Below are 16,050 nucleotides of genomic sequence, written 5' to 3'. Positions count from 1 at the left end.
AATCCTAGATTTCAACTATTACACACAATAAATAGGTTCTTCTATAATGTATTATGTGCTATCATTTGACAGTGTTTGACACATTCACCTGCCTCTGAGCAAATAAACATGAAAAACAGACTGGACAGCACGTAGCATAATGAAAGCTTGAAAAGACAATTTTTTTTTCTTTCAGTGGAGCAACAGTCTGTATCAGCAGCCTAAAATCAGAGCTGTTGGTCCAGCTGGGACTGAAAGCAGCCTCCCATGCACATTCCTGGCAGCTCTGAATCACAGAGACAACAGCAAACCTCACCTTCCCAGAGTAACACCCTCAACCGCCAGCAAACCCCTGAGGACAATACAAATAACAGGTTAAGACTAAACACTTAGGAGGAAAGGATAGGACAACCTCAATCAATCAAGATTAGAGCAGTTCAGTCTGAGCACCATCAATAGGGAAACTTGTTTACTTGTAGTTTAGAGTGAACTAGCTCTGTCATAAGATGATTGACTCACTTGCCTTCAGGTATTTCATTGAAATCCAAATTACCGATTAAATAACAAGAGCATGATGGATTAGCAAAACTGGATGTCATTTTAAATTTATCTGCCATCTACTTTGTTTTTGCCGCTGGCTTACCGATATAACAGCCAGGACACTATAAGGATGTCACTAAATATGCTGCCTTTCATTTTGAACAAAAAGTACTGTATACACATATACAGTATTTTAAAAAGGTGCCACTATCTGGTAACAAAAAGGATGTAATGTTAACTATTAATAATGGGATAGATTCAATGAGACATCATAAACATTAAGTGATTAGGTTACGTCGACCTCTGCAGTTTTTCAGCTACACATTTGTAACACAGATAGTATAATTCAGTCAATGTCCAGGTGTATTTTGAGCCCAGAATCCATTCGGCTTCTACAAGAGCTAATCAAACATTGAGTTTGAGCGTTGTGCACCAAAAGTGGAGAAGTCGTGGCCTAGTGGTTAGAGAGTTTGACTCCTAACCCTAAGGTTATGGGTTCGAGTCTTGGGCCGGCAATACCACGACTGAGGTGCCCTTGAGCAAGGCACTGAACCCCCAACTGCATAAATGGCTGCCCACTGCTCTGGGTGTGTGTTCACAGTGTGTGTGTGTTCACTGCTGTGTGTGTGCACTTTGGATGGGTTAAATGCAGAGCACGAATTCTGAGTATGGGTCACCATACTTGGCTGTATGTCACGTCACTTCACTTTACTTCAAGGCTATTCCTGAGAGCTCTTCTCAAGAGCACCTGCTTCCCTGTTGACTGTTCTGTCCATTTGTTTCAATAGACTAGATTTATTACAAAAGTTATTTGATTAAGAACTTTAGCCTATTAAACACAAAACCACTTTGAACTCCTGGTTGCTTCACTAAAACACAGTTCAAGGTTCAAAGTAGCAATACATCAAAACATCTGCCTGACAGATTATCCATTATTGCCTGATAACAGTTCCACAAATGAGTGATTAGACAAGGTTTCTAAGAATACTGAGTAAATACTGGCCTGTATCAAATGGTGCACCTGATCTGAACTTGCAGCTTTGCTATGGTCGCTGTGCGTGAAGTCCACAAGACAGTATAGTGTCTAATTTGTCATTTTAGGTTTCAGAGGTGTGCTCAAGAACACCCACTTTGCTGCTTTAATGCACCCTTGATTTTATGAGAATGAAGTGTAGAAGAAACTCCTCTAAATGGCTCATTGTGTGTCCTGAGTTCTTAGAAACACAAGGAATACTTTGTGTGCAGTATCATGGTCCCCGTGTCCCTCCCCCCAGCCTCGTCCTGTGTTTTGTTTGGCATGTAGAGGAGCGCTCTGCTCACTGACACCAGTGTGCTAGCGAGAGTTAGTAAGGTCTTATCAGTACCTGCCAGTCTCTCCAAGGTCTCAGTCAGGATATGATGTGGTTTGGGCTGTTGATGGCGAGACATTCTAGGTGGTCTCTGTCCATGAGGGAAATAATTATGGGGCTGACTCACTTTGCAAGAATGAGAGGAATGAGTTGAGGTGTATCGTTTCGTCACTTCAATTGTTTGTTAACCATATACATGTCTTCTTTTGAGTTTATTGATATCTGGGGAAAATGTAGCAATGCTTACTACATGATGGTACCTCCATTGTTTTGATAGAGTCAAAACAATGAGTTTTCCAATGAGTAGTGGTGTAGCATGGCCAAGGTTTTTTTTTTTTTTTTTTTGTGACATTGTAATGCAAACGCAGCTTTACAGCCAAGTAAGCTGAGTAAGGCAATAAGGAAATGTGCTCTCATAAATTGTGATCTTAAAACCTTATGATAAGCAGCACTGGGAAGTTTGATTTTAGTGCTCTTTAAGACAGTTGAAAATGAACTGGTTAAAAAATGATCAACAGATCATAATTATAATCATAATAATTATATGATTATTAACATTATTATTTATAATCTTACCAGTAGACTGTATTTTAATTTGAGAAACTACAGTTTCAAAATGTCCTCAACACCGTTTTTGATTTTAGTTTATGCTCTTTAAAAACTGAGCTAAAAATCTAAGAAAACTTCTAGCATGTTTTTTCATCTTTAGGCTTTTTGGGTCACTGACAGATTTTTTATCAGAGTGGTCATTAGCCATTACCTGTTTGGAGATATCTGACCCTGCTATTCTCTATCAGATGCTAATCAGCCAATCACAAGGCTGTATTTATCTTCCTGTGGTGGGACAGTCAACCGCTATTATTATTTGATTTAATACCAGAGAGGGTTGTAGTAAATTTCATTTTCATCATATTCTCTCTTTTCACACAAACCCAAATAACATCTTTAATGAATAGTTCATGCAAGATGAAAATCTGCCATTATTTACAGGTTATTCCAAACCCTTTCTTTCTTTTGTGGGAACTATTAAGTTCCATTTAAACATTCATCTGAAATTGGAGCATAAGCCATGTATAATCTCATGGCTGTTGTATAAACCACAAACAACACTGCGGTTACTGTCCCCTACTTGCAATCTCATAAGCTCCTTTGAATCCTCTGTGGCGTCCACTGAGACAACAAAACCAGGGGTCAAGGCCGGGGGAGGTCAGAGTTTCAACTCTGCACTTCCTCCCTACTGCTGCTATAATCACAAATGGAGACGATTAGCAGATGCCTCTTGGATGCCATATGAAGGCCTGCCTTAAAAACACACTCCTGAGTGTCAACATCTGAGCCTGTGCACAAACACCAGTAAAAGCCTAAGAACACATTAAAAGAACAACCTCAGCTTAATCAGAATGAGCAATGTGTCATTTCATTTAAAGTCCAGATGGAAAGGAAAATATGCCATGGGAAACTTTCTGATTTACATGCTCATCGGTTGACCCCAGAAGACTCAAGAGTTACATGTTTTTCAAAACTCTGTGTCCTGCCTTTTTAAGTTTGGTCGCAAGTGGTCATAATCACATGCTCATTGTGGCGGTACATTTCGTTTGTATGCATGTTGTGTACTGTTGATAAAGAACAACCATAAAGCTTTCCAGACTGCTCCTTTAACCCGTTTATGAGGCGACAGCCTTGCACAACAAAAGTATATTTCCCGTCATTCTCTATGGTAGCCAGTTAAAGGGAAAATCCACAGATAAGGCATCCATTACAAACCTAATGCCAAGAAATTTAAAACTGAAATAAAGCCCAAACAAGAAAAAAACAATCAATAAAAAAAAAAAAAAAAAAAAAATCATAGCAAATATATACGGACACAATCGACTACTCGAGCATGCATTAACCATAATGCATGCACAGAGTTTGCAAGTACGACGTGAATTTTAGGATAACAATATTGCATGTAGCTGTTACTTTCTATGACTTTATCTATGTTGCATGTAAAATTAAAATAAGTAATGTAATAATTAGGGGTGTGCCCGAAGCCGAATACCTTATTCGGAAAGGCACGGATAATGGCTTCAAAAACGAATAACGGACAAGTAATAATTCTGCCTGAATATTTGGCTGAAGCTGGCACACTCTGGTGCTTGCTAGATAACAGTTGAGCCAGGGGATCAGCGCAATACTATACACAGAGCTCTAAAGTCACGCAGTAGAGTGTGAAGTGAATAAATGTTTTGAAAACTTTATGAATGAAAAGAGCGCAAATCAAACACAGCATTGCTGTTGCCTCTATGTGCATCTCTCAGAAATCAGAGCTTGGCAAGAGTAATATCACCTATAATAATACATCATACACGTTCTATTATTTGTATATATTTAAATGGGAATGATTTAAACCTTAGGCTATGATATGAAACGAATAAATGTAATAAGCACAGCGTGCTCACCAATCAAACAGCCACGTTGTGCAACTCAGTCTCTCAAAATCCAAACCAGTTCTCTCTCAAGAGTAGGCTAATAATCAGCTTAGATACAGATACATGTTCTACTTGTTCTACATGTTTGCATCTTTATCTTTTGCTGGCTTGCGTGGCACATGCACATTTGTTTAGTGAAGTTCAAAAAAAGACTCGCTTAAAGAGTTCTGCGTAATGAAAATGTGCGCATTGAATTAATTCAGTCGAGTTCAAATGATCACTAAACGTTTGTCATTAAATATTTCTGCTTGCATGATAAATGTATTTTTAGAAATTAATATTATTTTAGTTTATCACGGCATACTTGTTCAGTGATAACTATGAAAAAAAGATAGTCATAACAGTCTTATCAAGTAACTGTGAATGTTACAGATACAAATACTGGCTGTTACATGAAAATGTAAATATATAATGTCATAATTATAAAGTTTTGACAATTTACATATGTAATTGTTGCATTAGGCTATGAATTAATAAGCATTTATTGATAACTATTTCATGTCTTTTCATTTACAGTAACATGAACCACGAGTAGTCGAGTAACTCGAGTATTTTTTAAATAAGACATCGACTAGCAGAAATCAGTAGTCGTGCAACCCCTAATACACACACACTATAATATTTTTTTATATAGCTCACATATAAAAAGTTACTTCTGTCAAAGAACTTCCAGAGAATGTTCCAAAGAATTTCAAATGCCAATTCATATTCAAATTTGGACAATAAAGTAACCTCACTAACACTGTTATGGAAAGAGTGGCCTAATTAATCTGAATGAAGTTCAGGCTGAATGTAACCACACGACATGCTTCATTTCACCACCAACATAAGCCCTCAGGGATGTTTATGGGCATTTTATATAAGACTTCAGTTTTCCAGAGAACCCTGATGCAATATAATTGAACCACTTAAAGAGATACAGGTATATAGTCTTTCTCTATCCACTTTCTTTAACCCTTCACTATTTCCAATATGAGACAATACCCAGCCGCTCTCCACCATGCTTCATTCCAAATCCATTTTACCGTTGAGACCAGAACAAAACCCCAATAACAAATCAGTGGAACACCAAACTTAAAAATGTGAATACAAAATGGTTTCTGGAGTAGCAATGACTATAGCACACTTACTTCTACATGCTTAGACTCAGTGAACTCATTTTTCACCTACAGTATAAGGAATGAATAAAAAGGTGAAGGAGGCAGGGGTTTAGTGCCTCAAAGGGACAATAAAGTCTTAATCCAGTGTAGCGAGAACCACTGTACGCTCTGAAACAGAGGGTTCCACTGTCCAAGCCAGCGGGAGAAACCAGACAGCACTGGAACGACCCTTAACACAACAAGCAGTGCTTTTTACAAGTCTACTAGTAAAATGTCTGCCTAAGCTCAGACATAATATGCTGCATAATAGAGCTGAAGTTCTGCTGAAACAGACAGCAGTCGCCACTAAATCACTAAATCAGTCAAAAAAACCTCAAGATGAATGTTCCATGTCTGTATCTTGCACCAGCTTGAGCTCTGTGAGCTCCAGGATAAGGAATTTCATTGAAAAGAAAGATCTTCCTATTTTAGCCGCAATTCATTAATTTACGGGCAAAATAAAGTCCTGGCCAGTGTCCATGTGTTAAATAGACTCAAACCATTACCACAATTACCACTAAAAATGACAAAACTGCCATGAAAAAATGCATCACTGTGGTTTACTCTTACAATTTGGTATTGTAGCACTGCTAATATCATTAACCCTGTACAATAATTGCTTGTGCTGTTTCTCATTTGTATAAACTTTGGATAAAATCATCTGCTAAATGAATACAAAAAAGAAATGACACGTTGTATTAAATATTTCATGGTCTAGTTTAATTCATATTCATAAAATTAATGAAAATAGTTTAGGGGGGAAAAAAAGTCTTAAATGTGCAATGGCAGAAACAAGAGAGCAAACAAGTTATATAACATACAAACCAAGTAATATAATAATAGATAATAAAGACATCTGGGATATTTCACAGAATGTCAAAAATCAACAGTATTTCCCTGTTTTCCATTAGAATAACCTAGTTTGGGCTAAATTAAAAAACGCCAAGTTTTAATAAAATGTAGCAATAGAACAAACTCATTTCAAAATAATGTAAGTTTTATATTTAAAAACATTAAAATGCAGATTCTGTTGTAAACAGTAGTGAAAAATCACTTTTTAAAACTGTTGTTCCATTATTCCATTAGTCTCATATAGGAAATGATAGATGCAGCTAATTTATTAAACAATGACAGGGCCTGTAATGCAGTTTTTAAGGCGTTTTAATGGCAGTTGTAATGTTTTTTTAAAGAATTGAAGCAAAAACCTAAAACCACCAATATCACATAATTGGTGTTCTGGGTAGTTTCTACTAGGGAATTGCCTGAGTGTTCAAGTTGTTTGCTAGATGGTTTCATAGATACGGTCACTAGATATGCACATAGCAAACAACCTAAACACTTTAGAAGTGTCCCTTCTTGAGTCTAGGGTCCCTTTCAGCCTGGTTAAGTCAGCCAGGAAAAAAACACAAGCCTGATCACTTAGTAAGTAATATCATAACTCTCCTCGACAAGCCGCATGATTTGAGGTATCATTCATGACTGTAGCACAAATGGTTTAATAGTTAGGGGTTTTGAAAACGCAGAAAGATTGAAAAACTACATACGAGCAATTGAAATAGCAAGAACCACTAATAATGCACCCAAGAATCAAGCTTAGAATGTAGGGATGTCAACGATTAATCGATGATAGGTTGATTGCCGATAAGAGATGCAATCGATTAAAGCTGTCAATGGTCGGTTAACCGATTTAATGTTGGGCTGCATGCGGCTCATGTGCACTCAACACGTGCGAGCGGCTGTGAGTGATGATAACGGTATATAAACACATCATCATTCATTCACAATGTACAAATTAAGGTTTTAATGTGATTTAAAACTTTAAAATTACATTAAAATAGAAACAACACAAAAGTTCTTCAACATGGAAAGCAATAGAAATGTAGTAACTAAGTGATTTCCCCAGATAATAGTTTCATATCGTGCGCTTTGCAGGGCTGCGGGACACAGGACAGAAAGGCTATCATACAACTTGTTAATTTGTTCCTATGACTTATTAATTTGTGGCAACTGTCCATGTTTCATTCATTTTGTTCCCTAAATAACCCAACATTAAAATAAAATAAAACAACAAAAAAATAAATCGAACAAATTTTTAATTCACGAAATCTTTAATTTCCCTTTCCCATGTTTACCACAGTAAGAGATGCAAAAACAGTCATTAAAAGTGAAAGATAATAAAATAAACCTGCGAAATTAGAGGGTTAGACTGTGAAGATTTAGGAAAAGAAACAATGCCTAAATGTTACTGAATTTGTGGAAATTCGTGACCAACCAGCAAACCAGAACAAAGCCACATAAATGAAGGCTACAGGCTCGAACGGCATCCAGAGGCATGGTCGCGATCTAACATATTCCAGTTAACCTATTATTCCTCTAATAAACAAAGCTTTTATACCACACTTGTTATAATCAGAGCTTATAATTTGTAAATAAATAATTGCTGGATTCAAAACAGTGCTTTGACCGACACTGACAATACATTTTCCCAGAGCATTCACTGCTGTCACTAAACGGTGACGCCGAGCATCATTCACAAGTTTCTGCCTGGACCTCACTAGGGCACAGGTTCTCAAGCCCTGGAACAAAATGGGATGCTTTAAGGAAAATGTATAGCCTATATAAGTAATAGGCCTAACATAAAAATAACAATTTGTTTTCATACATTTATTTATTAATTTTTTTAATATGCGAAATATATCTGACTTAATTAAGATAACGGATTTAAAACAGAAGTGTGGCGACGCTCCATAAGTTCACGGAAAGAAAAAGATGTCAACACGCATTGTGTTTGTTTGCTTTATTTTACAAGTGCACAAATCTTCTGTTTTTATTGTGAGTGTGCACAAATGAAAGTAAACACTTTTGCGGAAAAGGTTTTTTTTATTTATTTTATTTTTTTTTATGTCTCAGCTGTTTCGATCGCGCCGGAGCCTGGTGCGCACGTATTATAGCAATTCAAACTTACATCGCAGTCTGTTCATTATCAAAATAAAATAGTCAACTAAACATTTAAAAGGTTACACTAGTCAGTTTAAATAGACCTTATACCGGTTCACTCTGCTGTTATGCCAAGGACATTTTTGCTCATATGAAGAGGATGATCTTTTCCGTCTACATGCGAATGCGTGTAAAGTACAAGCCTAGTTTACATTATAAATAATAGTTTAACATTCAAATGCATTGCGAATATGGAAACATTTGGATTTGTGTTGAATGAGATGTGAGCAATAACCTCCAAATAAATCTAGCCAGAGCGGCGCTCGCTCGTCCTTGTATGCACGCACACATGCACGCACTGTCACGAACTAATGCACTGTATGCCGGATTTTTAAAAACAAATAGGCCTACCGGAACGCAAAAATTAAAAATCTGACATTTTCCTGAACAGAATCCAGCAGGATCAAATTAAGTACTGGTCATAATAATCACATAAAAAGATTTAATGTGAGCAACAGTGTGTTTTGCTGCAGCAGTGCCTATGGAAGCGGTTCACTTACTGCGCAGCACAGCCACACATACGTCTATTTGGGATAATTTTATTTTAAATGCCATAATGTCAGTTGAAAACATTGGAATTGTGTTTTAAAATACAACAACGAGCACCACAAAACCATTTAAAGAGGCGCGTTTAGCGGTCTCCGTGCGGGATAGGAAACAGTCAACTAGACTTGTGCCGGTATTCGGTAATGCAATATATCGCGGTAATGAATATGCACGATATTGTTATCGTTGGCACTTCTAAATACCGAGAATAATTATATATTACAAATTATTCAGAACTTGGAATACATTTTAAGAATACTTTTCCCATCAACTGGTCAAAATGCACATCACTGCTGTATGCTGCTTTAAAGACGGGTGTGAGCTCCGATGTAAACAAGCACGCATGAGAAGCACATGGGGAACACGTGAGAGGCGCGCTGAATGAACGCACATTCACTCTCTGACAGCAGATGGCGCTAAACTGCAGAAACTGCAGCCCTTACCCTGGAAACCCCATAAATAAAAGCAGCTGCTACTTTCTAAACATTTAAATAATATAAAATATTGTTTATATATTTCCATAAATTTTTTCCATTTTAATCTGGACTACAACATGCCCTAGATATTGTTTGAAAGTGTTTTGATTCTTTATTGTTCATTAACACTTTACATTAGGGCTTCTTTCAAACTGCCAATGAAAAATTCTTCTGAACATTCATTAATCTTAGGAATTCCAATATTTAATAACACAAAATCAAAAGTTGCAACTTTGTTATTTAATGAGCTAACATGAGCTAAGACTTGTATTTTTTAACAAAGATTAGTAACTTCTGTAGTAAATGTAGCTATTGCTCATTGTGAATGTTAATGCATTAACTAAGGTTAACTAATGAGGTCTTATTGTAAAGTGATACCTATGGGTCTTTAAAGTTCTTTTCCACTTTAATCGGTGTAAAACTTTTAACTTTAAATATATATTTTGTATTGCTTTATTATATTTAAATGTTCATTTATTTTTGTTATAAGAAAAAAGTTATTTAACCTGTTATACTGTATTATGACCACTTTTCTGAAACTTAATTTCAATACCGTGATAATACCGCATACCGTGACAAAACATTATCAATTAATCGCAACAGGAAAATTTGATACCGGCATATCCCTACAGTCAACAAAGTAAAATGACCTCAAATGTATGGCGCGCTCTCTTCATTTTATCAAATGATCATAATCATATCTATTCATTTTATAATCCTGCTACTAGCATTTTATTCAAACTGAAACCCCTTTAATTCAAGTGAGAAAGCGTTTGTTGTGTGTGTGGCTTTTGCACATCCTGTCATGCCGGTGACTGCGTGGCTGCAATAGATGCATTTTGCAGCATTAAGGTTAACGATTAATCGATTAATTGATAGTTAATTTAAACGACGATCAATCATGGAAATGATAGAAAATTGACATCCCTAGTTTAGTGATTAAAAAAAATAAAAAATACACACTTGATAAAACAGCAAGGAATTTTCACTCTAATGCTCATTTCAAAACATGAGATACAACACAAACATTCAGTGCAGGAACTGTGGCACCAACAGTGAGAGAGACACATTCATAGAGCTTTAAGGCCCCGGTATATTTCAAGCGAAATCGAAGAACGAACTGATATGACATCATTTTGAACAAAATCTGGGCTAAATGAAGTTCGTTTTGGGAATTCAAAAAGGCTTGCCAAAGCAAATTTTCCAGAAAAGTTTGTTCTGATTGAAAATACCTTCATACTACCATTGGTCCGTGACGATTGCATCATAGGAGGTGTGCGCTGAGGCTTTGCTTTCTTTTACGCTGAACTCTTCTCTGGGTTCATTTCATCTGTCGAGTCCCTAGAGGTGAGATGTCCGCGAGTAAAAAAAAAAAAGATTGCAGTGGAGTACCGCTTTATAGTAGCAAATTAAGTTTTGCTTTTTATGAAATGAGACACTGGCACTGTTTTTCTCACGTATTTCGAACTTCGTTTTACCCCTAAACAAAGAATGAAAAAGAACTTCGTTTTGAGTATATCGGGGCCTTTAACGTAACACCTGAACAACCACCAGTTCATAAAGGAAGCATTCATACCATCTAGAGCAGGAATCTCCAACCCTGCTCCTGGAGAGCTACCGTCCTGCAGACTTCAGTTCCAACCCTGCTCCAACAAACCTGTCTGTAATTATCAAGTAGCCCTGAACACCTTGATTAGCTGGTTCAGGTGTGTTTAACTGGGGTTGGAGCTGAAATCTGTAGGACGGTAGCTCTCCAGATACAGGGTTGGAGACCACTGATCTAGAGCTTTAGTGAGAACAGAAATTGACCTTACCTTTGCAAACCTGACCCCTGGGTATGTGAGAAGGGCCCTGGAAACCTGCAGCTGGATGGCATGAAGCACTCTGCTGTATCCTCTCGCCTTATCGCCAAAGTGGCATGTCTTCCCACACACAGACTCCCAGACTCTGTCAGAGATGCAGCCGGTGGGTAGAGTCCTCACTATAGCTCTGGTGCCCGTGCACACTGTCTTTTTGATCTTCTGATTATTCTTGAGGTACCTCCTGACAAGGACAGTAGAGCGTTCTTTCTTGTTACGCACAAACTCGCTGTCAGACACAGTGCCCTCGCTGTCACTACAGGCAGGTACAGACAACCTGAAGGGCGTGGACCTCTTAACGTATCTGCCCTGAGAGCAAATGGGTTTGGTTTTTCTGTTGATCCTTTCCAGACTGGAGAAGCCATTTTTATGGCACACTGCACATACGAAGTCCGTTCTGTCATGCAATTTGTTATACATGGCAGTGCCGCAGCCATTGGTGCATTGAGGCCCTTGTGGTAAGGATACTGGCACACTGTTTCGCCTCAAATCCAACCCACAAAACGGCAGGCTCTCTGTGTTTTGGCCGATTAGGAGTTCCATCTGGCACAGTTCACCATCCGAGCCACTCAACATTGGCTGTTCTCCAGCAAGGCAAGTAACATCAGAAGACAGCCCTTCTGCTTTCCTCTGCTGGGGCACCATTCCCCAGCTTCTAGGAGGAAAGCTATTCACCGGGCAGCCTTCTTTGCTTTCCACTGGATCGCAAAACCCACACATCTGGCAAACGTACAACCCTTCTTCCCCGTGCCTTACAGCCCCACAGCTGCAGTTTTTGGACCTGTAGGTCTCATCTAAGCAATCCAAACTCTTAGACCTAATATCCAAAGACTTTAGTATTCTGCCCTCTGTGCCCAGTAAGTCCCCCTCCAAAGTCCCGAATGAATAATGGACCAGAGCCTGAGGGGATACGCTCACAGGTAAACCACAGTTCATGGATATGAGAGCATCTCCATTACTTGCCGAAGTCTCCTTTCCGAGACTCTTCAGTCCAAGGACAGCGGATGTCTTCTCGGAGGCCATGGAGCTCATGAGGCCAATATGTGCCTGTCTCTCCACACAAACCCTCATATCACTTGGCACCTGATGTCAGATCCTCCTTACACCAAAGACAAAGTTCTGGCAAACTACCCCTAGAGAAGATGTCCTTGGGATGAGAGAGTATCTCAGGGGGTCTGTCTGAAGCGGAAGCTTTAGGATGACTGCTGCAGAAAGTGACGGCTGCGTCTTCTCAGTTTTTTCGCCCCTCCTGATTTTAACCTCTTCTCCCAAGACCTCAGAGGCTCAGAACACTAAACGAGAGGGGAAGCAACAAAAAATAAAAAATTCAATAAACAACATATCTTGCCACACAGTATTGAAAATAAACTGAAAATGTTCCCTGAATTAATGAAGAAAAATGACAATGCAAGAGCAAGAACATAAACATACTGTAACACACTGGATTTACGTGGCGTGGGCAAGGCTAGACAATTTCTCAATCCTTATCAGAGCCAAGCTGTTTTGTGTATTGCTAGGTGCTATCTGGGGAAGTTGTTAAAATCACACTTCACCCACAAACGTTGTTTAAAACACTGAAGAAATATTTCAAGGACAGGATGTACATTTTGACAGCATGAAATGAAAATTCACATCCACTCATTAATATCTCCCTTTCAGGAAATCACACAGCTGTCCAAAATCTTACTACAGGCTGCAGCCCCCCAGTCCTATACAAACCCACAGGTCTCTGGAATGTAAAGCCTTGCTTAGAGGGGGTAGAATGAATGAGATTAAAGGGGGGCATTCGCTGCATTGATTCTGGGTGAATTCAGCCAGTCAGAGTCTTCAAACACGGCTCAGTTCCCACACCCACACAGTCAACGATAAATCACTGCGCTAACACAGTGAGGAGTACTTCTTTCATAACTCAGCACTTGAGTGCTTGTAATCAGACATGGACTTGGTGAAAGGGAAGACTGTCAAAGACACTACAACACTGCTAAAATTGTAATCTATTTCTCAGGCTGAATAAAATAATTAATGCTGACTGTCTACAAACTCTACATTTTTATATTTTCTTTAAAAAAAATGTGAGTGGTGCAAAACCGAGCAACGATTATGTCACAAGGCCAGTAGGCCACTGCTTAAAACAGGTGATGTGGTTAATTTATACACCTAAAATTAGGGAACAGTTCACCAAAATGGAAAATTCGGTCAATTCTGTCAGAATTCATTCTCCAACATTACTAAAGTACATTACATACGCATCCCTGCTGTAGAATGAGATCACAGGACAGATGAACCTGACACACATTTGTCCTTATGACAAATTGTCCTTAAGACTTTATGAGGTAGTCTGACTATGAAGCAATGGCAAAATATATTTTTTTCATTTCACTTTCATTCTGGCCAGTTATTAGCCTGTTGTTTAGTGCCTGATGGGTGTTCTAGATGGTTACGTACTGGTTAAAAAACCCAGCCCCCAAGTCTCTATGAACTGCCAGTTTCTGAGCTCAGGCCCATCAGCCCATCGTCAATGTATATAGGGCTGTTCTAACAGTGCATCTGACATTAGGGGTTTAAAGAGCAACAATAATCGCTTGTCTTAGCAAACACAACTAATTACAGTTCTTTTAACAGCTGTGAAAGCTTAGACGTACTGCAAGCCTTTATTTGTATATATTACATTATGTGAGATCGTATCCAATCTGTAATGGTCATTTCCTGTGGTCATTTGCCAATGACTGACTTGTCTGATTATATCAGCCTGCCTGCAGTGGGTGTTATGTGCATTTGTGCCCTAAAAACCTGAACTTATCTTACTTATCTACACTATGAACTGTAGCAATAAAGAGGCTGCATAACGTGACTCCAGCGAGTAGGGTGGGGATGAGTGTCTGTTGAGGCATGAGGCCATTGTAACGCATTGGAAATTACGGGAATTCCCACCTCCTCAAATCCACCTCCGCACCCCCTCCTTCTCTCCGTCTTTTCTGAAGCCAGCACAAACTAATTATCTGTGCTAGCTTGATTCTGTTCCCATGCAACAGGCGGCTACTGGAGCAAAGCCTCATCCAGACTTGGAACAGTTCATCTTAATAAAACAAAGTTTATGTGTGGGTAAACAATGCCATCAATGAAAACATACATGCAGGTTTAATACAGATAAAGCTAATCTAAGCTAACAGCCCATCATAAATGAAACTAGGTCAGCTGTTGATGATCTCAGTGTTACTGCAGTTAAGGCTGGAATATACTACACCTTTACAAAGTCTTTACAACTTTAACAAACTCAGCAAGTGTATGACGTGACGCCTGATGTTTTAAAATCTGTTTATATGTAAAAAATATTAGGCATTGTACAATTGCTGACTTTGTAAATGGTTGCAGAGAAAAATAAGGAAGAAAAATAACGACTAATGTCTTTGAAACAAAAAAGCATGCTGAATTGCATTAACATAAAAATAATGCATTGCATTAAAGGATTAGTTCACTTTCAAATAAAAATGTCCTTATAATTTACACACCCCCATGTCATCCAAGATGTTTACATCTTTCTTTCTTCAGTTGAAAAGAAATTAAGGTTTTTGATGAAAACATTCCAGGATTATTCTCCTTATAGTGGACTTCAATGACTACCAAATAGTTGAAGGTCAAAATTACAGTTTCAGTGCAGCTTTAAAGGGCTCTACACAATACCAGACGAGGAATAAGGTTCTTATCTAGCGAAACGATTGGTCACTTTCTAAAAAAAAAAAAAAAAATGTATAAGCTTCATAAACAGAAATGCTCGCCTTGCACTGCTCTGCGATGAGCAAAAGATGGGCAGTTTTGTCTCTTAAATTCTTTCACTGTAAACTGCTTTAATTTGAAGCGAGAGATATGGGGGAGTGGCTTTACTGCATCAGATATATGTCATCTAGCTCACAGCTGATTGGTCCAGTTTGGGATTGTGATCTCTAACTCAGAATAAAACCTGCTTCAGTAGCCGTGTAGTGCAAGTTACCATTGAGACAAAACCCGCTCAAAACCAAACAACATTCTTGAGCCCAAAAACTCAGAGTTTGCTCAAACTAAACACATGGTCACTGTGTTTGACTGCCGTTCCGGTGCACTTTCACTGGTAGAAGGTTGGAAAAACACGGGTTACAGGTTGCCTGGAACGCGGCATTACTTGGGTAAAAACTGAAACAGGCTTTGTGCAACAGACTTCCAAGTCCTTCTGAACACAAACAAACTCATACAGAACATGTGGCTCGAGGTTAGGAAATTAACCAGATTTCTGTTAATCTGGTTTAAAGGGCCATTTTATTCTAGAACTAGGCTTAATCTCTGTCCGGGAAACCGCCCCATAAACTGTAAAATGAAAATTCTAAATGTTGACCAGCAAACAAGTTGAATAAGTATAGGTTAATGTACTAAAATTACAAAACAATAAAATACCTGTAAATAAAATAAAAAATAATGTAAATAAAAAAATAAATGAAAGCTAAGTAGAAATATAAAACAAACACTAAAAATGGCAAAAGCACAAAAAAATTACAAAAACTTTTACATTACAAAAAAAATTACACAAAAACACGAAACATTACAAATATAAGCTAATTAAAAAATATATATATATATACTGTAATAGTAAATAATGCTAAAATAACAATCTCAGCCTGACTGTAATTTTCTTGAGGCCTCAATGGAAAGATGACAATACAAAA

At 38.1% G+C, this 16,050-nt stretch overlaps 1 protein-coding gene across 3 annotated transcripts in view; it reads right to left on the bottom strand.

Moving 5' to 3' along the window:
* Positions 1-16,050, bottom strand: part of LOC109065353 (1-phosphatidylinositol 4,5-bisphosphate phosphodiesterase epsilon-1-like) — a 77,719-nt gene that overhangs the window by 59,884 nt on the left and 1,785 nt on the right. For all 3 annotated transcript variants that reach the window (XM_042767187.1, XM_042767188.1, XM_042767189.1), the window contains exon 2: positions 11,312-12,648. In XM_042767187.1, coding sequence (XP_042623121.1) covers positions 11,312-12,427 — 1,116 coding nt within the window. In that variant the 5' untranslated portion in view covers positions 12,428-12,648. The remainder of the gene's footprint in view (positions 1-11,311; positions 12,649-16,050) is intronic.

Source organism: Cyprinus carpio, chromosome A12, assembly GCF_018340385.1.
Source record: "Cyprinus carpio isolate SPL01 chromosome A12, ASM1834038v1, whole genome shotgun sequence".
NCBI classification, from domain to species: Eukaryota; Metazoa; Chordata; class Actinopteri; order Cypriniformes; family Cyprinidae; genus Cyprinus; species Cyprinus carpio.
The sequence above is the reverse complement of the archived record's forward strand: the minus strand, read 5'-3'. Positions and strand labels throughout refer to the sequence as shown.